This window comes from Nestor notabilis, unplaced genomic scaffold, assembly GCF_000696875.1.
Source record: "Nestor notabilis isolate BGI_N333 unplaced genomic scaffold, ASM69687v1 scaffold9348, whole genome shotgun sequence".
Taxonomy (NCBI): domain Eukaryota; kingdom Metazoa; phylum Chordata; class Aves; order Psittaciformes; family Psittacidae; genus Nestor; species Nestor notabilis.
Window position 1 is genome coordinate 37,843 of NW_009941469.1, and position 26,863 is coordinate 64,705.

Here is a 26,863-nt window from a genome sequence, read left to right on the forward strand (position 1 = left end):
CATAATCATGGGAACAGAGAGCAGGATAAACTTGCCTGGAGACATGCCTACATTTCAGAGAAAAAAACTGGCTTTTTTAACTTTGTAATCTATTCTTCAATAAAAAACGTATTTGTTGTTAATACCAACAGATTAGCATGTAGCTTCTGTTAGAGTCTGTTTATAAACAGCCACATTACATGCAGACTTACACACTTGAGTTAAACATTTAAAATCCTGCTAAAACAGTAAGAGAAACTCCACACATCAATAGATAACATTTAATAAGCTTAGAACAAACTACCTTATGTAAAATATACTTTACTTCAGTAATAACAGTTTGGAAGAAAAGTTGTGTTACTTCAATAAGTTTCAAAACTGCTCACTTTGAGAAAAGAGCAACAAACAGCCAAAAACATTCAGGGTTCTTAGTTATGCACTGTATTAAAAAGATGTAAGCTGCATGTTTAGATTAATATGAATAGAAAGAGTGAACATTAATGACATAACTGTACATTCTTACCCAGCAACTAGAACATATTTTCCATCTGGTTGATCCTTTAACCTTTCCAGCAGGGACAAACGTACTTTGGCTTTGGTTTGGCCATAGATCTCAATTTCATCTGTAAGCAATCCTATCTCCTTGGCAAGTACATCAACAGCTTTTGGACTCTGTGCTCGGGAAATCTCAATATCACTGGAAAAGAAAACAAATAGGAGCCAGGAGATTTCTCTCAGCTTAGGTGGTCGACAACAGAGCACAAAACAACAGCAGATACTCCAACAATGGGGTTATTGTAATCAGTTTTTCAATCCACTCTCACATTTTATTAACCAAACCTTAATATTAACTAACACCTAATATAACATTGAAAATCACATGCAGTGTTTGTTAATTGCTACAGTTTCACAGGGTTCTCTTGTTTAATCAGATTCCAAATATTACGTAATGCTTTCACGTCAAGCTAGGGACATGTCTGCTGGATGCTCAAGTGTGTCCTACTGGAATGGATGTTTCTGGTTTTGTTTTTCTTCTCCTCCCTCCCAGTATATTTCAGCACATCCACTTTACTAAAATATGCATACATTCCTTGGCCAACAGCCACATAAACACGTTAGCTAAACCCGATGCTTGTGCATGTAGCGTCTTTCATCAGAGGGTACTGCCAAGCAAACTAGGCCTTGCTACTCCCCCATGAGGGCAGAGTCGCAAATAAAGGCACTGAAGGAAACAAGGCACTTGAAGATCAACTCATGAATGCAGCGAAAATGACAACAGCCACACAGGAGGAGTTTAATGCACAGGGCTCAGGCTGGAAGTCCAGTGAGCTTATAAACCATCTCCAGCAGGAGCCGTGAGCGGCAGCTGAGGGAAGAGAACAAGGATGGTGCAAGCACACATGGTAGACTGCCAGAGAGGAGGTGGCTGTAGGCTGGGGATACTACTGTATCTGCATTTTCTGACCCAGACTGCCTGGGGTCCTTGGATTTAATACTCCTTCATGTATTTTTCATTTGTGAGCTTGACTTAGTTGTCCCTGTTGTCCACATAAGTGTTTAGCTGCTGTAAGCTCCCATGGCAGTGAAGTCCAGTGCCCGACACACAAGATGTGAACAGTTGTCTCCTTTGGCTTTGAATTGCTCACATCACCACAAAAGCAAGCTAAAAAATTACCAAGAGATTAATTACTTTCCACCTAACCACGCTAAAGTCCTTCCTGCACTTTCAGTTGATTACAATATTTTAAAGATAGAATCTGGCAATGGAATCAAAGCTAATGTCCTGAACTTTCAAACAGTCTGCAAGACCTCAAATTTCCACAGATGGACACAGACCTACTGCCAGATCTCAGCTCTATGCATGGACTTCAGCTGTTCTCCATCCACCAGCAAATAATCAGTTTGTGCCAAGTTAATTGCTTGCCATTCTTTGAGGATATCCTAAACTGGGACCATTATTCAATTCTAATTCTCAAGTATCCCACTCTCATACCCTGCAGCAGCTAAGTGAAACACAGACAATGACATAACCCAGTACTACAGGACAAGAAGGTACCCAATCACAGCACTCAGTGGCTAGGTGGATGACCATTTCATTGCATATGCTAACCTGGAATCTGCTTTCTTTCAAAGATATACCAAGCAGAACCTCTTGCATAGAAGGCTTTCTTTAAATAAACCTTTTTTTAGAAAGAAACCATTGGCTTTCTTTACCATTACTTCAAATATGACTAGCCATAAAAAATGGGTTGAGAACACAAGATGGAGAGGCTTACAAACACCACACGGCAAAGAATATTTAAAGTTTTCATTCAAAACTGTCTCCATAGAAATAGGTTGAGTCCCAGAAAAATACTGGTATGTTGATGACACTGTGGTAGACAGTTAATCTGCCTTTCTTTTTTTTTCCTCCCACTAAATTTATCAGCCTCTTTACCAAAAGACAGAAGCTCTTATTTCAAACCTCAGGCTAGACTATCAAGACTTGCTGCAGCCATCTCAGCCCTTCCTATTTCCCTATCCCTCGAGATACAAATTCTTCCCCCTCAGAGTGGGGAAGAAATAATTAGGTCTTTCTCTTCCTGCAGGTACCACTACTGGCAAAAAGCAGAAGAAGCAAACTAACCAAGCTGTACACTGATAAAGAAATTGAAAGGTAAAGCATTTCTGGACAAATAAGATTACAAATACTTTTAGGAGTAAATTTGAGAGTGAATGCCAATAGTTCTTGGTTGGTAAAACCACTGCTGTCATCATTTTTCCATTTGAAATTCCTTCAAGGACATTTAAGGCAACTAGACTTCTAACAACTTAGAAACTCTTTAATGATAGATTGCACACTAATGCCTACAATAAAGTGATAAAAGGCATAATTTCATAATAAATTTATATTATACCTTAACTACTCCTGGGACTAAATAACACATAAAATGTTTATGTCTAGTCTAATATTTCTGGCAAAAGTATTTTCTAAACCAGGAAATTCAGGATTATATTATAACTAGTATTTACAAGTCTACGTTTGTAGCTAGCTCTTTTAGTTTAACGATACAACCTCTATATTGGAGATGCCTGAATTATTCAATAAGTTACATTATTCAATATTGCTGGAAATGTGCAACAGTTGCTCCACTGACACTCTAAGTGTCCACCACTGACCATGTAAGTGACAAAATACAAGAAAATTTTAAAGATGTGGGAAGGCTCTACCTCTACTCAGCCTGTGTGCTGGAATTTTCTTTGGTTTACTGCATATTTGCAAGAAAATCTTCTGTTCCATTTCCAGATCTTTGGAAATACTTCAATTAACACCCAGATCTCACAGAAATCAGAAAGCAGATGTTTCTAGTTTTAGTGCTTAAGCAGCTTTGCCTCATTTTCAATGAAAACTCAATCTGTTTCCACACAACATGATGTATTAATGTAAGATTACATTTTATTGCAGGATACTTTCCATCTGACAAGTTACTTTATATTTAAAAGAAAAAAAGACATAAAGCTACAGAGTTATCAAATAAATGGAAGTCCTATTACTGGTTATATTATATGCCATTACATATTAATTATTCAAATATTTCTGTACGAAACACACAATGTCATAGAGAGGTTGGGAATACTTTTTTGAGAGTTTTTTTACCATCACACTCATGACATCATATGCTTTAGTCTTCCTTTTAACTGTATTATTTAAGGATAGATTCTTCAGGCTTTAATTCTAGAAATGTTACATGCTAGCCCAGGAAAAGCTCAAGTATTTCTTCCCCCTTGTGCCTCTGGGTACAAAAGAAAACTCATTCTTTTGGCATCTCTGTTTTAAATTACAATTGCCTCCATTCTCATGAAACTGTTGTAAGAGACAGTGAAAACAGAATCAAAATGCTTAGAAAACATTCTGTTACAGCTTTCCAAAAACAGCAATGGGATTCAGAATTACAGAATCACAGACTGGCTGAGGCTGAATATGACCCCTGGAGGTCATCTGGTCCAGTCTCCTATGTAGAGCCAGTTAGTTGTCCTGGACCACATCCAGGTGGTGTTTGAGTATCTGCATGGATGGAGACTCGAGACTCCACAATCTCCCTGCACAATCTGTGTCAGTGCTTGGTAACCCTCCCAGCAAAAAAGTGTTTCTTGATGTTCAGATGGAGCTTCCCGTATTTTAATTTATGCTCATTGCCTTTGGTCCTGTCACTGGGAAGCACTGGGAAGAGCCTGGCTTTGTCTTCTTTGTACCCTTTTATTTATATACATTGTATTTATACAAATTGATAACATCAAGTGCTTGATTCCTCCCTCTGTCACCCAATACAACCAACACACAGCAAAGCACTTCAGCACAGTGAAGAGCTCAGGCTGATCTAAACATCAGAGATGTCAGCAATTGTGCCAAGGCAGACCTAAAATCCCTGAGGCCCAAACATTCGCCTTGGGAGTTAAAGGACAGGAACTGATTTAAAAGATTCTGGTTATGAGAATGAGTATGCTTCCTGCTTTTCACATCTAAACAGGAATATAAAAATCTACTGCAGGAGAAAGTACTTCTACTGAGGGAAGAAAATAAATACGTGATCAAATGTCACTGAAACCACTGGTCCTTAACTAGATCCATAAACACCTTCCTACATTAGGTTTAGCGATTAGGAACTTCCTGCATTTTGTATTTCTGTTGATGTTACACAAGGCTTCATATCCCTCCCTCATTGAAACATTCTAGCTTTAGGTCTTCATTAAACAAAGCTTGGCTCCAATGCACATCATAAAAGTAAAAATTGATAGGAAACAGAAGGACATGGTCACAATGAGGCATACATCAAAACAGCACAACATGTAGTCCACACAAGATGATTAAAAATCGATAAGGAACGGACCATTTTTAGGTTCATTGTCACATTTAACACTTGCCTACTCTTTTGCACTTATTACCTGGGCACTGGGGAGAGGGGCCGCAGTTTCAAGCAGCGGAGGTCCCACCTCCTGTACTGCTGGGACTGGATCCATCGCTCTGTGGTTTTTACCATGTTCTGTTTTTAAACAAGAAAACAGCACACACCAGCTGTATCATAAATGCTGAATGCTAGTTTCAAATGATCTCAAAAGTATGAGTATAATGAAATAACTTCTACAGCAAAGGCTAACAGAAAAAAAAACCAACTTCAAAATCTTTCCATTTCATGGTTTTAGGAGGAAAGAAAAAAACACTGCACTATAACTGTCCTCTTGTTCATCAAAACCAGACAAGACCATTAACACATAAGTGGCAGAGAAGAGTCTCTAGGCACTTGGAGATTTTATTCTGGTAAAATGGAGAGTTACTATTCTTCTCTCATACCTTAAAAAATAACGGAAGATATTAATTGTTCACTGACTCATGCTGCTTACACATGAAACATCAAATTTTTGGACCCTCTATCCATGAGACCACAAAAATGCACACACTGTAATTAATCTTCACTGTTTTACCAGAGTAAGTAACATTAGTTTATTGACACAGTGCTTCTTCCAAGGTTTACTGTAATCATCAGAATGATGACATCTAATATTTAATATACTTTTCTCTAGCTAAAGATAGCAGGCATGATTCACCCTGAGTAATACTTGTTATTAAAGATGTTTAAAAGAGCAAAACAAAAATTAAAATCTAAGCTGGAGAAGCAATTTCTACAGTTTACAGTAACAGCAACAAATTTACAATGTCTGAAGTGCCACTAACCTGCATTCGCATTGCTATTGCGAGAGAACCAACAGTGTTTTCAGCAGCATGATTGTTTTGCTGACCATAGCTGTGTTTCTCTGTAAAACAGAAGTATTACACTAATAAATCACAAAGCTTTTGTGAGTGGGAGCATGTGTATTTGAAAGCTATTTCCAATCAAAAATTTTCTGAATGTTGACTTGAAATTTAACAATGTTGCTGACAAAATTGTAGGTGGCTTCTTTAATATTTCAAATGAAATCACCCAGGAGGACGGATATACTGTGAAAAATCAGGGAATAACTGTATGCTCTGAAGCATGTTACGGAAACATATACTCATAATATGCATATTACACACATGCATATGATAAAGCATATGAATACTTTAAACAGAAAATAAGGAAACACTGAGGACCCAAATAATTGCTTCTGGATCAAAACAACACCACCAAAAAAGAAACCCAAAACCAACCAAGCAAACAAACAAAAAACAAAAGGTGCTAGAAAAAGTGTGAGGCAGCTGTGAGGATTTAAAAAGCTATATATATTTTTATACAGAACACCTACATGAGCATGATAAAGCCTGTCTTCTTTCCCTCTCACCCATTACAGCGAGAGAGAACAATGAAATGGTCACCAAATACTATATAGGATTATTCTCGAATGGGATTTATAACTTGGAAACAGAATATGCAAGGTTTTTTGAGCAGCAGCAAATATCTTCATGAATGTGACATTAAAAGTAGACATTCTGAAGTCTACACAATTCAGACTCCAACTTTAGAGATAGTTATAATTGTTTCCAGTGGCACTATATCATATAATAATTATACAATAGCTACCCTAACTAAACATTATTTTGTCATTTTCTTGTAATCATTCTTTTGGCTTGTTCTGCTGTTGCTTATTGACTTTTATGTAGACACAATTTCTCCAAAATTCACATCTTAGTCTCTGTGGGCATATCAAGGCCCTAGCTGCATTCTGAAGGGCGTAGACATAATTGTAATAAAAAATAACAACTGTATGCTGACAACTTTAACCTTTCCCCCACAGGGGAACTGAAGTGCAAACCATGACCTGGTCAAGCTGTCTCTCTACTCATCCCATCTGTACATCATAAACCGCTCACATTGCCTTGCACAATCACCCCTCCCAGTAAGGGTCCTGGCGGTGGCAGGGCACAGAAATCTCAGGCTGGAGCCTATGTGGCATCTACCCACCAGTGACAAAGCTAATGAAGTAGAAGGTGACAGTCCTGGCACTAAACTCTAATTAATGTGCCTCAAAAATCCTTAAAAAGAATTTAAAAAAAAAAAAAAAAAAACAAAACAAGCCTTCTGGAGATGCTTGGATTTAGACTCAGACAGAGGAGTTTTTCTGGAACAGTCTATCACAGTCATAAGTTGACTGTTGTTGCTTTGAGATCAGACTGGGAGTGCTGCCAAAGAGACCAATGAAGTAGGAAGAATGAAGTTTAAAATCCTCTTTCAGACAGCTGTGCTTTACAGAAACATATCAACTTTTTATGTTATTTGGCTTAATACAACTTCTTTATCAGGGCAGAGCTAGCATGTGTGTAAATACATATCAGAATTAGACATTTCCCTTCAATAAACTACTTCTCTCAGGCTGCCTATGCTACACACTCATCCCACAAATGACTAACCAGGCTTTTACAGCAGCGAAGGGGAAGCTAAAGGTGAAAGTCATGCACACTTGAGCTTGCAAGACAATCACAGGATTGCAACAGCTCTCTTAGGATAAATTTTCCAGATGGGAGCCGGAATAGCACTCTCTGCTTTGGATTAGGGCCAGAAGATCAGCTGAACTGCAGACATGGTGCTCCCTCCTCTGACTCACCCCAACAGAGGCCCATCTACCCATCTATTCATACCCTACCACACAGACGGGTGAGAGTTGCTGTCATGCGTTACCTGTCTGCTCAGGCAGCTCAGAATAGAGAAGAGGTGGGGAAATGGTTGAATTTCCCACTAACGTACTTAAATCATATGAGCTTCAGCTTTCAAGTGACCCCAAAGAGTTGGACATCAAATCCCAAATAATCTGGCACCCTTATGTTCTGTTCAGAAACTTTCATTTCTATACAGTTACATATAAAGTATTTTCCTGTATGACACTACCAGCACTCATTTGATTCCAAAATCATTAGTGCAGCAGAACAAGATTTTGCACTGCTAGAAACTGGAGAGTATTTCAAAATGTGATAATGAAAAGATCTTTGATCAGGTTAAAAAAAAAAAAAACTTGGGAAAAAAAATCTGCTACTTTGTAGCAAGCACTTTTAGCTTTACTCTTCTGGCTTACAGCAGCTGCCCAATTCAGCGATATCCTTGCAAATTTTGAGGGCTTTTAAAACATTTGAGTGTGTTAGACTACATGTGTAACTATGAAAGATAGAAATCTAGCCATTATCTAGCTAGAATAAAAGTTATTTCATGGTCATTGTTGCTTTCAGGCTTCACTTAACTGCTGTGACCCCACAGATGTTAAGTTGGACATTTCTAAAGCAAGAAAAATTCCAGAACAATTTCCAAGCATCTCAGCCAGATTCTACCACATATTGAAAGTGAAGAGTCAGTTGTGAGACTCAGTTCCTTCTCCAAGGTCATGAATATTCCACAGTAGGCTTTTAATAAATATATTGCAATTAAACTAAGTACATTCTTCCTTTCAAACAGACACCCATGTTTCATGTACCTCTCTAGTAAGTCTTGAGGCCAGAATTTTTTAAAGCTGCTGAAACACATTTCTGCTATTCTTTCGGAGTTTCTCCAAGATTCTGACAATCTCAAAAGCATAACCAGAAAGACAGATAGACACTTGGTAGATAAGTTCTATTTAAATTATCTAGCTAAAAATCTCATGCTGCCTTTCCAAAGAAATACTTGGCATGGCCCACTGCTACAACTTGAAAAATGCAAAAATATCTATATGCTTATGCCAAATCTTATGTTTCCTGCCTTAAGAATGAAAGTTGCTGTGATACGTGAACACCACTCAGATATCCTGATGCAGTTTTCCTAACAGCAATCTTTTAGGCAAGGGAAACACTAATATTATCTACAGTTCTATAGAGCAACTAAGGCACAAAGATACTTAAGTCTCAAGAAATGGCATGGTTATACTGTGTAACTTTTAGGTCTCTGAAGACCCAGACCCTCTCTGTAACAGAAGGAGAGAACTAGGTATATGAAGGTGGGACTTGCACCAGACATCATATAGTGCCAGGAGATCTCAAGTCATTATAAATGCCCACTCAGACTGCAAGGACTGGCTTACCCCCATCCTGCCTTCATAGACCTGCACCTCTACCCTGAGTCCAACACCTAAGAGATTTCTGCTTAGAAGGATTCAAATGAGGAGGGACTATTTTTTTCATTTCTTTATTTATTTATAGGTGCTACCACTGTACCACCATTCTCTCTTGTCTGCCCCTTTCTCCCCCATTACTCCTTCATATATGAGTATGTTATACTAGTAGATTGGGTACCTGTCAAAGAGACCTATGCTCTGAGCCCTGCCCTACAGGTAGATACTTAACAATTATATCCAACAATCCCTATGCAAAATAAGTGGTCACTGAAGATGTGAGGAGTTTCCTAATCACTATGCTAGGAAAAAGGAAAAATTAATTACTTCTGGACAACTCATGCAGCATCAGCAAGAAACAAGGCTTGGTACCCAACTCTGTGATCCTCATTAGGATCAGAGCACTGTTCTGAGAGGTGGAAGTTGAATGCCCAAATGCCTTCAGACAATGGAGTGAATAGTAACACAGATCTCCCACACCCACAGCGTGTGTTCAAGTCAAGAGGATATCATGAAAGACAAGGAAAGGAATCTCTATGGCCATGCTTTGCATGGGAACAACAGCTGCTTTATTATGAGTCTGATCTTGCATTAGCTCTGCATAGACTGCTTAGCTTGTCCTTAGGGAATACTCCTAGTTTAAGAACCATACAATTAGTTTTCCTTGGCCTTATTCCCATTTCCCCAGTTTTGTATCAATAGATGTCAATAAGCACACTTGAAATAGATTTAGAAAAACACATTAACCAATCACGCTACCCATATACTTCTTTAGTTTCTGATACGTTCGCAGAATAATCCCATCTGGACAATGAACAGTCAAATTCATATACATACGAAAAAAATCTATAAAATACCTAGAGATCTTCACAGGACTTTCAGGAATTTTACAGGAAATGCAATTCTATCAGTAGACCAGAGTAACTTCTGGGAAGCTTTCTTAGTTTTATTCCTAATAAAATTCTGCAGCATTTTTTACCTGAGAAATTAATGAACATATACCCCCTCCCCAAACCAGTCAGGGAAGAGAGGGGATGAGAATCCAAACTTTTTTTCTATGGGTAATTACTACAGGAGACATTCTGCCTGTTGTCAGCTACACACGATTTCTCTACTCTCTCCTAAAGAGCTTCACAGCACATGGCAGTTGACATTTTTTACTGTCCTCTTTTCCCCATGTTCCAGATGAATCCACAGAAGTCACAGGATAACACACTGTACAAAACACCATTAAATAATAGCTTATCTGATGACCCAAAAGTCTTCCCTCTGAATTCTCTGAACCCATAGTATCATCACTGATCTAAGAATCCTGGTATAAAAAATTTGTTCCAGCCTTTCTTCCCTCACCTGACATCTTTTTCCTATTTATACATCAGATACATGTGTATACATCCACTGTACACAAACACCCACTTTTAAAAGCCCTTTCCCAAAGATGTAGCTTTTAACCACATTTTCGTTGCCACCAATGTGCCACACACTTAGCTCAAACACTTGTCGTACATCACTTTCAAAAACTGTTGTCTTTTAATGCCTCTTACCTGACAGCAAATCATGACAACAACTGATTATGGTGGTTCCAGGCTTTATCCAGCTCACAGAAACATCATCAGGTTTTGTACTGCCAACTACCACCACATCTGCGTGATGAAGCTAGGGACAGCCCAAACACCCCCCAGAAACAAAACAAGAATTAATGTTAGAAATACATTCTTGGATATTCATCTTGTATTATTCAAACTTATATAGCAATAGTCTTTTAGGCAAGGTATTTTCAGACAGCAACAACAAAAAGAAAAAATTCCAAATTGATGGCTTGATTCTAGCCCCACATGAAATTTAAGAACATTTAAAATGAAGTTAGGTAAATAAACCATGAAATTGGGCAATTGGAGGCAGTCAGCACCAATAATATTCAATGGGGATTACATACTTTAAAAGAAAAAGCCCTAATATTGTCCAAAGTCCTGTCCAACAAGATAACTTGGAGAGACTTAAGAAGGAGAAGGGTTGAAAGACAGTAAATAGGCAATTATATATAGTACAGTCAGATTATCTGACAGTAGAAAACCGGGCCAGCTGACAGGAATGCAAGATGACCTGATCTGCAAACATCAATGCCTTAGAAGAATACCAGTTAAAACATTTTTCCCCTTCTCAGTTCATGTTTGCTAATCAGTGCCTCTGATTTAGTTCAACCTGACAGATGTTGGAGCAAAAATGGTTACTACAAAAATTCTTACAATCAAAGACGTAAGTGTCTTCCTTTCCTTGCTCCTCTGAAACAAGGCCTTGTACCAATTATCAGAATCACCATAAGGGACAGCACAGAAGCAGATGTATCAAGATCCACCAAAAAGGCAAAATACAGGCACAGCACTCCCTCAAGCCTAAATGTAAAAATTATTTCAGCGATACAGTGATTTGGGGAATATTTTGAAAAATGTAAATGAGTACCAAGTGTCACAAACTCAGCAAGTCTCACTATGAATTAATTTGTGACTGACAAGCATTCCAGCTTCTTTTTTGGCCAAAAGTGCTCTGACACAACCCTGCCCAAAACTCCTGCCAAGAAAGAAGAGCTACAAATCCTGTCAGGATAGCAGATTTTTGGCACAGCTGAGCATCCAGGAGGGGAGAAGAGCATAACTGCAGTGGAAAAGGCAAAAAGCTAAAAAACCCCATATTCCCCTCAGAGGACAAAAGGATGGTCTAACTCTCCTTAGAGACGCACATGCAGAAACAAAGCCAAAAGCACAGGAGAAGATTTACTTGCTTGACAAATGACTAATGCAATGACCTGATTCAGGCTTCAGTCAGAAGTCCTGCAACACTCTTATGATTGCCTGCATATATGAAACATACAGTCTCAACAGTCATCCAGCTTTATTCAGATGGTTCACGCTCCTGCATCTGGTGTGAATATCAACTTACATGTCACTCCTAGAAGGCCACATAAGTCATAATGCTTGACCAGTGCCAGGTCAAATCATACTGAGGAATCTGCAAGCAAATTTGGATAAAAAGATGCTGCAACGACTGTGTACCGAGAATACTATGTTGAGGACAGGCTTTCCCCTGCAAAACGAGGCAGTCTCTGCTGTTAACAGTCATCACAACACAAAGAAAAATAGTCATTATTCTCAGTTACATGAATCCAGCTTTTTTTTTGTAAGAAAAAAAAATTATTCATATTCTAACAGTTATAATTCATATACTGAAAGTCAGGTATGTCTTCCTATGCAAAGCCTCTGGGACAAGGACTAAGAGCTTTGCACAGCGCTTAGCATCAGGAAACTATGAACCAGCTGAGAACTGTATGCAACAAGTAATAATTTTGACAAATGTTCAGCCAACATACTTATGACAGAATTGATCCAATGTAACTACAATGCCAGAAAACAACTGACCTGACCAAATACTCATCTCTATGACTACCAATCCTAATGTTCAAAAATGTTCTTAACAGCTGAACACCATCATTTTTGTAGCTAATGTTAACACTAGTTTGGATGGCTAACGTCATGCGTACCCACATATGTATTGGAAAACCAGCTGAACCTTTCATCTCATTGTGCTGCCCCACCTCCTCCATGAAAAAAGTTGCATTACAGGGCAGCGAGCAGTTGTCCTATGAGTTGAAGACACACTCATCTCAGAGCCCCCCCCAGAATTATTTCCTTGTTTCACAAAGAAAGTAAATATAAAGTGAGAAATAAAAACACATACAATTGTAACTCTCTTGCTAAAAGCAAGTATTTTATGTGCAACTATTGAAAAAGTTGCAGGAGAGTCAATAAAGTAACTGTCACAAACAACTTACAGAACCTTTTTCCCCTATGAGTTTCTTTAAAAAAAACCCAAAACTATCCAGAAACTTGTTTGACTGGGAGAGTGAGTCCACTGAAAGCAAAATAGTTGTTTACAGAACTTTGGGTGTCCTTAGAAGAGATTGATGTGATCTCCATCAGGAGATTCTCATTTCAATCAGTTGTGCCCATGAGTCCCCTGCTTTTTTTTAACCTCTCTTGCCATAACCTACTTTTTTGACTGCCTGTAAATCACTAAGCAAGCAACTAGCCTTGGGAGGCATGTGCAGGCTTATCTCCTACATCAAAACCAAATCACAGACGTCAGAGATGGTAAAGACCTATAAAATCATCACATCCAATCTCCTTAAGCAAATATACCATGCACAGAGGACACATCTGACAGGAACCAGATGCTACAGGCAGCCATAGCCAGAAAGTCAAGGAGATACCCACAAGGGGGAACATGTGATCATAGGGCCCAATGCTCCCTGGACAGCCAGGCTGTGATCCACAAGGCAGGATAGAGGAAGGAATGATAAGCATGGTGCCAAACTATCTTTAACGTACTAGGCAATAAGCTGAAGACATAGTAAGGTGAGTATTATCCTGCCTTCTCACCGGTAAATATTTTTTCAGTTGGGAAGAGCTGTGCCAATAAATAATCTGAAACCTCATAACAAGATATGACTCTTTCCACCAAAATTTAAGTAGAAGCAGATTAAGATGCACCACCCATTCCCAAGATAGAACGCCAAATGTTAAAACATCAATACAGTCTTTCCAGCCAAGTAGTTAATGATAATAGTTTTCAAGTAGCTGTATATTCCGGATAAATGAAGACGCATTTTGCCATGAAGCTTGCAAAACAATTTAATTTCCCCATAGTTAAAACTGGCTGCTATAAAAGCCATTTTTAAATTCCTAAGAAAAAAATATTTTAAATTATTATTTTGAATGTGAAAGCCCTCAATTTTCTGGGTATGAAGTTAAGCTACCTAAAATTTGAGAGATGGGGTGAGGAATAGGAATCTGATTCAAAGTTTTTTCACAACTCTTTTTACAAAAAAAAAAGTCATTCTACATACTGGTTTATAAATGAGGTTCCACTTCAATTACAGCGATTTCAATTTCTTTCTCAAATCCAGAATTTTTTTGTGCCAATGACTAATTTCAGGTACTTTTTCCACTCAGTCATGCTCTCCTTAAGTGGTTTCTTCCATCTCCATCTCTGCCTCAGGAAGTTCAAGGTTTGCAAGTCATCAGCAACCTATCTAGGACAACCCTCCTCCTCCAACCACCGTCCTCAAGGATGAGCAGCAGCAAGCAGCCACTAGCTCTCTGCTACCATTCTCTTGCCGAGACATCAACAGCTTCTTTCCTACCACTTGCCCTACACAATGCATGTGAAAATTAGGTCCACATCTCTGCTGTGGGCTCAAGCTTACCTCTGCGATGCCTGCTTTAGCAACTGTTCCTCTAGCTCACAGACAGGGAGATAAATTTCAAATTCCAAGGAACAGAGATGATGCAAATAATAATGTTGAAGCAGAAACACTTTGTCTATAGCATTGTTATTAGAAACTCTCATGCAGCCTCCCTCTCCTCTCCTCTTATGGGATCCAGATACCTGGTCCCACACTATTTCCTGCTTACTTACACGCATACAATATGAAATGTATTTTTCTGCCAGTACCAAGACTCTTGGCCTTATCAAGACAGAAAAATAGGAGAGTAAACAACTAAGATGTCTAACTGCCTGAAGCTTAAGTGTTGACTCTAAGAAAAAACAGACTGGCCAAAAGAGGTTCTTAGCCAACCTGAAAAGGAACTTCCCATTCATGCACTCCAGTTGATCCACACTCCTTCTTCTCAACCAGGCTTTTACAAACAAGTTTTCCATTCCTGATTACACCTAGATAGACCAATTTTCAGTTATTTTACAACAAAATTGTACAATAGCAGCTCTCTTAAAATAGGCATGATCTGATTCATATACAGACTACATTTAAGATGTCTTGAAGTCGTGACTGACTGAATTGAGATGACTGAAACAGAATTAAATTTTCTTATAGGAACTAAGTATTACCCATGTTTCAGCAAGAAAGTAATCTGTATTTTTTCAATTTGAATCTATGTGATAACCTCTTTTCAAACTAGAAAGCCTAATTCTAACATAATAAAGGATTAAGCACATCAGTCCCCATTCTTCACCTGTAATGCTGAATCAATATTTGGGTAGTCCCATTTTTAAATGACAAGAGAGATGTTCCTGAAAGTATGTCACCAGGTCATTCTTCTGTTCACCTTAACAAAATATGAAGTGGGGAGGGAAAAGAACATGCAAAGTGTGTCCATTATTCATACAGGTCAAAGCAAGGAAATGAAAACGTACCATAATTTATTTTATCCCCTTTTCCTGCCATAGGACAGAAAAGACTTGCTTTAATGGAACACACTAAGTCAGATGGTACTATGCTGTTTGTCAGCAGAGATACCTCTACATTGTTAGACTTTTCCTAAGGTAGACTAAAACATACCTTCCTCTTGACCATTTTCAAAATATTGTTACAAAAGACCATGAGTAAAAGCAGCAGAAATGAGTCCACAGCAATACAAAACCTGATACAAAACCCCCCTATAATCTTAGTGTCGTGTGTATCATTTAAGTCAAAAGACTTCTAAAGAAAACACTTGTTATGCTAGCCTTAAAAAAAACAAAACCAAAAAAGAACATAGCAGCAGAGCTAGTCAAAGGTAATGTAGTACCCGCTCAAGAAAGGCATTACATCATTAAGTTAAGGCTTCAGTGCAAATGGGCCTGGGCAATGGATTAAGACACACAAGGTACACCCAAACTTAAGATCAATTTTTCCTTTCCTGGTATATATTGCAAAACAAACGCACCCCAGTGAAAGGTTCATACTCCTCATAAATTCATCCCTCCCTTTGTAAATGAAGTTATTATGCTACCAAAGGTTATACTTCCAAACTACTCCATGCCCACTGCTACTGTAAAGGTATCACATTCAGAAGGAGGACAAAAAGTGTACAGCCATGTCTAAAGTTAGTGTACTGTGTTGTAAAAACAAAACATGAACTAATTCTTTTTAGTCTTGGAAAAACCTCGACATAAACTAACATTTTCTTACTTGAAATTCATATTTAAAAAAAAAATCAAGAGAAGAAACCTTGTGAGCCTTTAGACTGTTTTTACTAAATCAGTATTTAAAACAAGCAAGAAAAAATAAATTCATGTCTTCAGCTATAATCATATTATCTAACAATGTTATATTTCAAATACAGGTTGCCATAAGACAGCAGTGCTTCATTGTCCACTAGGAAATCTGTGCTCAATTTCTGACTCTCCAGTTCCGGGAATATGAAACAGGATAGTTTTCCCTGTATATGTTAGATTTTATCTAGGAGCTAGAGTTAACTGTAAGAGAGTTACATCCAGCCAGGTCCAGCAGCGCTCTGGGGGTTACTGGTGACATGCTGCTCCAGGTTTACAGACAAGGAAGAGGAAGGTAGGTTTCCTGTGAGCTCTGCTGATTAGTCCCCCAGGCAAAGCAGAAACTTCTTTACTGCCAAAAGTTACAATGAACTTAGGAAGAAGACCAATGTGCAAAACCCCAAACTGCCTCCTGCTTAGGCCTCCTATTCTGTTTCCCATCACTGAGCTGCTACAAGAGGTAAGCTACAGGAAAAGCCAAAAAGCAAAGGACAATTATGGGAAAGCATCTGGATGGAAGGAAACATCTCTCTCCAGCATAGACAGTATTGCACAGGCAGCTCTGGCCCTGTCCAAGTCTTTTGCTTTGAATCTGTGAAAGCACCCCTGGCCACCCTATCACCCATTCCATCCAGCCCAAAGCAGTCCTCTAGCACAACCCCAAGCAATGAGAAATAATTAAAGAATGAGACATGGGTAGTAGTAAGGTTCAGAGTGCTCCCATCTCCAAGAGAGGCATATGTTTCCTAAGTACCGTCAGTCACTTAAAGCATGGAGCTGAGACAGCCTCACAAAAACATCCGCAGCTGTGAAAACACAGGTTTGCCAGAGAAATTTCTAACTGTCACAGCTGCTTAAACTTCTTTCCTCCTCCTGCCCTTGCCTTCAAAACCCAGAGGTTTGATACAATCATTTTGCATTGGCTGCCACCTTGTGGAGTGTGCTATCAAATCTAACACAAAAGCTGATCCTTGCACCTCACCCCTACAGAGACTTGCAAACAGCCACTGGGGTACGTGCACCACTTCTACAGATAGTATCTGCACCTCTCATCATACGCCCAAAGGACAACACATTCCCAGTTGTATGATTCAAGAAAATGTGGGACTAAGGACCAAACTGGGAAGCTGAATGGAAGACATACTAAGTAGTTAAAAGCTCCGCAAAAAGCAACCAACGAAGACCATGTAAATTAGATACTTCGGATTAAGGTCCTGTGTTTCTCTGAACCCTTTTACGATTCCCTTCGAAGATAAAGACTGTGATCCTCCTTGTCCCAAAACAGGTAGCATTTGCAAACCTTTAAGACACAAATTCAATTAAAGTAATTTCATACAGATGACTGTATCACAGGAGGAGAAGAGAGAGAGCATCTCTCTCGCACCAAGGGAAAGAAAAAGGAAGACCTAAGATGTGTTTTAAACTATATTCCAGATTCTTTCTCTCACAGCTACTGGTGTGAAATAATGAAGTTATAGCAGCTGCTATATGTAATATTCTGTTTGCCTGAGTGCCATTTCTGAACAAGCAGGAAGGAGAAAAGCAAAGATCCTAACACACACTGGCTGCCATAGAGCTCCAGTACAGTGCATGATTGTAGTGACTGTAGCATCTCCCTTCCCAGGAGTGGCAGTGAAGCGGAGCAGTGCCCCTGGATGATGGGGGTGCAGGATGACTCCCAGCACTGGGCAGACAGAAGAGTGCTCACCTTGGTCTGCAGCTGAAGGGCTTTCCACTGGCAGCTCACGGTCACAGCTCCCTCCCTCTGCAGCATGCACTGCAAGGCAGCACCCACTGCCCCACTGGCTCCCACCAGCAGCACCGTCTTTCCACCTGCATGACACAAGGCAAGTTGTTCAGCCACCCTTGGCTGCAAAGGTGTTAGCAGCAGGCTCCACCATGCTGCAGAGATGGAGCATCCATGTGAACTCCCCGCATTTACTAGGCTCCCCCTCACTAAATCCCTCCAGAAGAGCTACGAAAGAGGCTCATGACAGGACAACGCCATGCCCTGCACAACAACAGCAGCTGTGGCATTATGGGCAACTCTTTTGGAGCCCATGCAGTAACACAAAACACAGGTTTTAAACTGTTTCCTGGCAGCCCTCTAAATCTAGTAAGCAAATACTGCTCTTCTGGTTTTCTGGTATTTTACTTGCACAAATACTTTCATTAATTTTTGTTACTAAGTACATTTCACCTCCTGCTTACAGTTCTGCTTCAGAAATCCTTGTTTCAACAATTATGAACCACTATAAGAGAGACTACTTCTGAAACACTGCCTTAAACTAACAGTGTCTTCATACACTGTAAAGCCACTTGTTTAAATCTGCCATTTCAATGTTAGCATTTACACAATGCAACCAAATCCAAACGATCTGCTCAGCAGTTATTTACAAGCAGACCTGGATTTCTCACTAGCGGGAGACAAATATATGCTGGATGGGAAAACAAGACAAACCAGAAAACACAACCAGGTGAGATTATATTTGTCTCTCAGTCAGGACTAAACCTGAGAAAATCAGTTAGGCTATAATTAGCGTAATAACTATGACAGAAGGTCTCACCCAAATCTTCAAGAAGCTCCATCACAGCACATGCCGTAGGAGGAACTGAACAGTCACAGGCATCACCATGTACCAAACGTCCTAGATTTACACTGGATAATCTGCAGTGGAAAAATACAGCCTTTTTTTTTTCTTTTGAAGAATGTGTGTAACACAAATCCTCAGCAACACTTGTAACATGGCTAACAGCTAATCCCAACAGCAAACATGTCTTGCAAAAGCAAATCCTTTGATATTCATGTACTGCAAGTAATTTGTATCATCCCATATCACACTTAGACAAACAGTGAGCCTCAAGAGAGACCAGGAAAGGGATCTGTGAGTTGGAACAAGTAACACAAGCCCATGATACCCAGGCAGCTCTTTACTCATCATGGTGGGCTGCCTATGGCACATTGGGACAAAACATCTCACTGGCTGCAGGGGAACCAGACCAGTGCTGCCAGAGTCATCCTTCTGGGCTCAGGCTGGCTTGCTGGGGAGAACCCGAGTGTTTCTGCACTGCACTGCATTCTCTCTCATATACAGAATAACAACGCTCTGAGTTTTCCATTCTCTGTCAACCTCCAGTACTCCAGATAATGGAAAGGTAATTAATTTGCAAAATTTTCAGGTTTTATTTCCTGACATGAAAAAAAAGAGGGAAAAAAAAAAGGTAAAATAAAATAGAAGAAAAGAAAAGAAAAGAAAAGAAAAAAGAATAAAGGTAACAGTCTGCAGTTGAGAACAGGAAGGCTGCAAGAGCAGTAAAATGGTAAGCCAGACACCTAAATTATGCCAGTCGTCTCTCCAGAGAGCAGTGCAACTCTAGACTGTGGAAAGTCGAGCTAATGGGTCCTGTTATAGCCTACTGTCCCACCGCGAGAGTGCGCTGTAAGGTAGTTAAAACCACCTCTGCAACTTTTCCATCAATTCTTCTTGTGAAAATTTTGGGGTTTGTGTTCAGTACTCGAGACTACCATTTGTGGTACTGAAGTACTGAAATACCTTAAGTGTCATAAGTAAATCAGAACATAGTTCTTGCTTTCTTTGAAAAGACCATGTCCTGAATATACAGTATATAAAGATTAAAAAGATAATGATCAATATTACTTCAGCAAAAGACTTCTCATTGATTCAGCAGCACCTTTTATCACTGCTCAAAAGCCCAGCTAGACATATTGTCTGAGGAATCCATTAATGAAAAGCACAGGGGAAAACTGATTTTACAGAGCCATCAGCCTTTTGTCTGCTAATCTTATTTCTCAGTGCTTCACTTACCCATCCACATCCTTCTCTGGTTTCACAGCGTTTAATACCTTACTGCTATATAAGCTTTCTGGGAGGTCAAGGGCAAGGCCCTGCACATTAGGATCCTCATTCAGTCTCAAGATTTCATTGACAATCTAGAAAGTTAATAAAAAGCATTAAAGATCAGAACACATACAAAAGAAGAATCTAATTAGAAGGGGATAAAGCCTGTATTTAAAAACTAACTTTGCTTCCCTCGTGTGTTACTGCAACTTCTAAATGAAAAAGCAATAACCCACTTTTTTTTGTTTTATATTTCCACAGCTTATCAAATTAAGCCACTCTAACTCTATTCTAAACATTTTGCAAAGCCAATACATATTAAGTGATATTATGCTGCCAAAAATATTCAGCCTTTCACTGTTGCAAACCTCAGCAAAAGCTTGACACTGTAATGGCTTCAGAAGATGTTTTTAGAAAAAGCCTTGGTTCAAAACAGGACTAGATCACATCCCAAAACAGAACATGGACAAAAAGGTGTAACACTAGAAAAAACAATTATACAAGAGATGTTTTATTTTATTTGATTACACACTTGATGGCTTCATCTCTAAAGTGCAACATGGACCCATACTGATAAATGCTATTCTGCTGTGACCATAAAGACTACAGTGGAATACAACATGCTGAAGTTTTTGTGTGTGTGAAAAATGCCATGTAAGCATGTCTTTCTACTGTATGAATAAAACTACACCACAAAGCTGTATAATTTAAATGGATTAATATCCAACACAAAATTAGGATAAGATTTTTTTCCTTAGCTAATAGTATGCCTTCCTAAAACACTTTTCATCTACACTATTCAATATAATTGTGAACTCTATTGCCCAAACACTTGACACAATCAATATTAAGCTAGGGGAATCTGGTAGGCATTAGGCTGTCTGCAACTCTGAACCAAGAGTATGTGCTAGTTTCTTGCTGACATAGATTATATAAGCATGTCACTGGTATAGAAATGTCTCTTTAGTTTGCTGACTTCTGAGACAGAAATGGGCATACATAGTAAGACCCTGTGATTTGACAGGGTTGGTATACATTCTAATAGAAAGTAAGGATGAGTATACACCAGATTATGGATATGAAAACATCCACATTTTGTTTAAAAAAATCCTGAGATGCCACAAAAAGTTAGGGGCCTACAAGTCAGCACTTACTTAAAGGAAACATACCTCAGAAATAGCCTGAATCCAATGAATTTCAAACTATATTCCTGCTTCCTGGGAAAATAATTCAGTTTTCCTTTTTCACTGCATTTACGTTAATTCAGTTTTCCATCATGATAACATTTAAAATGCTTACAACTCATGCAGGGTAAAGCAACCTTATATTAACTACCTTTATTGTGCACAGGCAGTCATGGCAGAACAAAAAGTGCACAGTATTGAATTCCCTCCCACTTTCCCAAACCAGGGAAGCCAAACTAGCATGTGGATTTTAACAGATGAAAAAAATATCCAACTTTGTCACAGCGAGTAAACAGAAGAGTAAAGAAACTGTTACGAACTTTCATTAAAGTAACTTCTTCAAATAACAAAAATACCCTGCTTTTCTCTTTATGTACATAGCTCAGCAACTTCCCAAGATATTACTCCAAAGTAATATCAACCACCCTTGCATACTATCTATCTTTTATCTATTTCCTACTGTGTTACTCAGCAAATAAAACACATTTACCAACAGCAAAGTGTATTTGATCTTCATTTCAAAAGCCCACTCTTCTTAAATGGGTAGCTGCCTATTAATCATCAACAAAACTGGACTCCTAAAATTCTTCACAGTAAATGCCTCTCAATATATCTGGAAGTTGTTCTTGAGATTACACTACAAGCCAGTAATATTTTAAATAGTACACAAAACCTACAAGCCTGCAGGATTATCAAACTCTCCAAGCACAAGGAGGCCAGCTGGGAACACTGCATCTTTTACTACACATTCCTATGCTGTTTTCACTTTCAAATGCCTCGGAACCATGTATATTAATATGGTTTGCTATATTTAAAATACACTTGATACTAGTGCTGTGCTTCCAAACTAATGCCTTTGCAAGGAAGAATTTATCCCTCTAGTGATTTGGAGTGGACAATTTTGTTAATACATATCTGAAGCATTACAAGATCAATAAACAGGCAAATAAATTCAACCCCCTCCCCCTCTATAATCAATTAATCTTTAATTTCACTGAATAACTAGGGCAAGAATCAAATACAGTCACAAGAACAATTGTGGGAGAAAGGATACCCATGCTGGTATGAGGGGACGCTGCAGTTAAATATGAAACATGAAAAATATGAGACAGGAAAACAAAACATTACTCTGCTGATTTTGCCTCAGCTTACCAGGTGACACTAGACAAGCTCATTACTTTCCTTTTTTCCCATGCTTGCCGATAGGGGAATAATACTTGCTACTTGAACTAAGGTAGTCCCAACCTTAATTTGAGTCAAAGTGATAATGAATGTCAGCAATAAAAAAACGTTTATGATGAAAGTGAAAAAGGAAGAGTCCTTCAGGTACTGCAATTACCTCGTCCTTGCTGCTACCTTCAGGGAGACAGATGTGAACAACATTTAGACCAACCTGCCAAAAGAAAATACTTAAAATTACCAAAGGCAAGTAGCTCATGATTAATAACAGATGTATTGGCTAAGGCTTACCTCTTTGGCAAAGTTCTTGTTTATATCTTGAATCAAATGATCATTATGTGCCTTGGGGAACAAAACAGAAACTAAGTTATAAAAATGAAATTTACATGTAAGTGCACAGGTGTAGGAAAACAACACAGTGAGGATGTTTGTGTCTACTGGTATTCAAACAAATAAAAAGCTTAGTGATTCTAAGAAAGAAGCAGAAGGTCATCCAGTAAATTTACTTTGGGTTGATTAAAGTGTGTGTTCATATTAACCTGTCTTTTATAGACGTGAATAATCATTTCCTTAATGTAAGTTTACCATTTAAGAAGGTATGTCTGTGTCCAAAGACACCGTTCTCCATCCATACAAGGATGAACTAGGCAATAGCAATACTAGCATTTCCTGCAGTGTCCCCATATCACCTAACAACACTGGTTTGCCTTACCACCAAAAATAAGGCAAATCATTATTATCATTATTACAGTAAGTTCTGTCAATACAGAAGCAAGAGAAGCTACCAGGTCGCCCCAGTTGCCAGCAGGCACTCACACTAGTATCTCCCGGGCAGATTTACCTGAGAGACCATCTCACCCAGGAATTCTGCCTCCTGAGGTCTCTACATCAATATGTACTGTATATTATTACAATATTTAATCAAAATAATTACAATTTAATTTTACTCTTCAAGTTATTCTTGAATCTTAGGAGGCTCTTCAAATATTTTCATATATTGTAACAATAAAACTGAGAATTCAACATCCAGAACTAGAAATCTCTTACCAAGAGATCAGTGAGGGTTCTACCCTCAAAAATGTTGGTGGCCTCATAAAAAAAATGAATAAAGCACTTCTCAGGGCTATGATTATATATAAAATCTGTCTTCCAACCCAGACAACAGGACTGAAATAAATAATTTTAAACGGGCTTGTAACAATTTAATGAACACACTCTACATAGCTTTTTCCATATGTCTCAGTGACAGTGAGTTCCCATCAGAGTTGAGCCGCTCACTTTGTGGATAGCTGCCAGTGCTGCCTTCCACTGTCACTAGCAACACCAAAATTATTTTGGTTCAATCCCATAATACTTTAACAACAAATGGTTCAACACTGCTGACAATGAAAAAAAGCACATTTAAAAGGATAGGCTCCATGGAGAGAGGCTACTCCTGAGACGGGATGAGGGCATCCCACAGCTCCCTCCCTCAGCACAGCACCACCTGCACCCCTGGCACTGCAATCCCAGTCTCCCACTCCCCAGATCTGGCAGCTGGGGGTGAAGGGGCAGCACAGAGGTTTCTGCATTGAGAAAGCATGTGGAGCTCACACTGCAGCAAGGCAAGAAGAGGCAGGACTATGGACAGCGCAGCAGCTGCTACCCCATGCCAGTAAAATGCGGAACCGTATCCCCATGCTGACACGCAACCACCAGGACTGATCGAGAGGTTTAACTGGGATGAAGCCACTGCAATATCCCACCGCACCCTGTAATATCCCCACTCCTGCAGCACTGGCTGGGGACGCTCATGTCACGTGGGCACAGAAAGTCCCTGCCCTGAACCAGTTCCCATCACAACCTGTGGAGCAGCACAGGTGAGGCCAGAGATCAGGACATAGGCTGGCAGATCACACGGGATGTAGGGAAGCCAGTGGTGCTTCCCTGAGCATTGCAGGGCAACAGCTCCATTGCTGAGCAGGATCTTGCCGTTATGTATTAAGCTTCAACAAAATTAAGAAACAGCCACCAATCCTTTCTTGCTGTTGCACAGCTCCAACTGAGGTTCAACACGGATAATGAGCAACACAGGTATCAATCTTGGTATCAATTCAGGTTCATATGGCTCAAGAAGAAAATAACACATCTGCAACCATTCCAGAGCAAGCTTAGTCTGCAACTCTTCATTCCCAGTACTGCTGCAGAGGTGGTGCCATGCTATGCCAACTGCTGTTACACATGAAGGACTGGCAAAGGGGATCATTTCGCTGTCCTCCCTCTGTTCCTCTGGGAGCAATGCAGCAAGTGGAGAGCAGCATCAAACTTAAAGCTCTGCCCATCTCACCTAGTAGAACAGTGCACCATAAGAGCATTTGTAGACTAAAACAAGGCTTCTTCGTACCAGCAAATACACACTTAAAATGGTTGATTCTGCTTACAACCAGACTAGAGCTAGGGTGACTGGCAGCTGGAGAACATAGTTTGGGTAAATTTCATATAGAAGAATTTAGGCCACATGTTTTTACAGCCACCTCATGATAGAAACCAAGTGGGATAAATGGGGACAAGAAGGACATTCATTTAAGGCACAACTGTGATCAAAACTGAAACACCAATGTAGATGCATCTCAGCTGATACTAAAGTGTGCAGGAACCTCAGCTTCCTCACTCTATCCTAACAATATCCCTTCCATTGTGCCAGAATAAAACACCTATGTGGCCATGTGGAAAACCAGACTTGGGGACGAAATGTGGCTGAAATGAAGCCCACAACCCTCCAGCCCAGGGTGAATCACTGCCCCCATCCAGCTCACAGTGCAACTGGATGGAGACAAAACAAGAGTGAGAAAAAACATGGCACCGAGAAAATGGATCATTGCTCTTTTAGCAGTGCTTAAAATTACAGCCTTAGAGGGCCATTTGAAAGGATCAACCACGATTACCCAGGGAGGGCAAGAAATGGGAGAGCTTGTTCAGTTGGTCTCACTAGAGGACCTACTTAAATCAGTTTAGTGCTGCATTTCTTAGAGTCATTATTAGTACTTAAAAAATATTTATAGTTAGGATTTAAAATTAAAACCTATAGGGTGAGAGATTCAGTGTGCATCAACTCAAAACCAACACCACTGTCCTAGGAAATGGGACAAAAACATTTTTGCCTCCATGGCTCTGGATCCCACTCTGAGTGACAAACATGCTTAGTTTCTTCTCCTTGTAACTTCAAGAAATTTGAAGAGGAACATCTTTCACCTTTGCAGGCATAGCAATGTATGAGTTTTACTGCCTATCTCAAAGATGGCAGTGCCAGTGGGATGGAAAGGAAGGCTCTTCACAGTGTTAGTAGTTAGCTCTCAATTACTACAACACTGCTTTACCTTAGAAAGTGCTGCTGTTTCTAAAGGATACTGATATTTTACACAGAGCATTTATTTCATACAAGCCCTATTGAGCTGACTGGGACTTTTCAGTGTGCTTTTCCTTTCCTTAGGACAGTAGTCATAAGCTACAGCTGCCCAAGGGCAACAAAGCTGACAGGAAGCAGCAGGGTCTTTCCTTAACCCTGGCAATGTTGTTTCAGGGGTGAGAGATAAAGGAAGGCCCACATTTTCAAGCACGTAAACACTTTTCTTCAAGAATGCAATAAAAGCTTGAAGCTAAATCGAGGTTGAGAACAACTGCTCTGACTCAACTTAGACAACCTGTGAGAAAAAGCAATCTATATTCACAATGGGGAAGACTCTTAGCAATAGAAGGAAGGGATAAAATCGCTCCCTTCCTTTGCAAACCTTTCCCACAGCCTGAAGTTTGTTTTGCTATTTCAGGCCTGCAGAAAAGCAATCTACAGCCTTCTATCACTTTGCTTGAAAAAAAAAGTTACTTTCTGCATCACATGCTTCTGAAGTTTCAGACAGGCATGCAGACATACTTTACCTGAATAATAGCAAGTGTTGGCTCAAGCCGAGGGTTTTCTCTCTTAAGAGAAGCCAAGGACTTCTTTGCATTCTCAGTGATTTTGCTGCAACACAGTAACCACAAGCAAAACTTCAGCAAAATAAGCCTTCCTAACATCAGACAGCAGAAAGCTATTAGTGAACAATACAGAACAAATGCTTAGGCATGTATGCTTTTAATCACCAAAATTACTGTGAAGGCTGGTGTTCGGCAGGCAGATACAGAAAACCTTAATAGACCAGAATATCTTTTTTTTACAGCTACCTATGTCATTGCCCCAACATGCCCAGAATTTAATAGCTAGCCTATGCTATTTCATAAGAAGGCTTGTCTAGCCCTACCATGGGAAGCACAACATGGAACCACCACCTTGAGCCCCTGGCTTAGGTGGGTCCTTTGATCCCATAGCTGAGGTCCAGGCAATGACAGAAGCTAAGGCCTTTACACCTAGGGTTGCTACAGCTTAACAGGCATCACCAGCCCTAAGAGCAGCAAACCAGCCACTCTCACGGATGCTATTCAAAACTGCAGGCAGAAGGGAGACAGAGGAGCTCTGTTTGCAACACTGCTTCTTGGACAAACGGGTGGCAGCCAGGCACTGGGAATGCTTTCTGGAAAAGCTTTTTGAGAAGCGGGGGCCAGCTCTCCTCTGTT

At 39.6% G+C, this 26,863-nt stretch overlaps 1 protein-coding gene across 1 annotated transcript in view; it reads right to left on the reverse strand.

Annotated features, from left to right (window-relative positions):
* Positions 1-26,319, reverse strand: part of LOC104410663 (monofunctional C1-tetrahydrofolate synthase, mitochondrial-like) — a gene marked incomplete at both ends in the record, with an annotated part of 60,755 nt that extends 34,436 nt beyond the window's left edge. Inside the window, 10 exons of the mRNA XM_010020900.1 lie at positions 503-676; positions 4,903-5,000; positions 5,690-5,769; positions 10,551-10,662; positions 17,762-17,886; positions 18,621-18,721; positions 19,881-20,005; positions 22,437-22,490; positions 22,568-22,618; positions 26,189-26,319. Coding sequence (XP_010019202.1) covers positions 503-676; positions 4,903-5,000; positions 5,690-5,769; positions 10,551-10,662; positions 17,762-17,886; positions 18,621-18,721; positions 19,881-20,005; positions 22,437-22,490; positions 22,568-22,618; positions 26,189-26,319 — 1,051 coding nt within the window. The remainder of the gene's footprint in view (positions 1-502; positions 677-4,902; positions 5,001-5,689; positions 5,770-10,550; positions 10,663-17,761; positions 17,887-18,620; positions 18,722-19,880; positions 20,006-22,436; positions 22,491-22,567; positions 22,619-26,188) is intronic.
* Between the last annotated feature and the right edge of the window lie 544 nt (positions 26,320-26,863).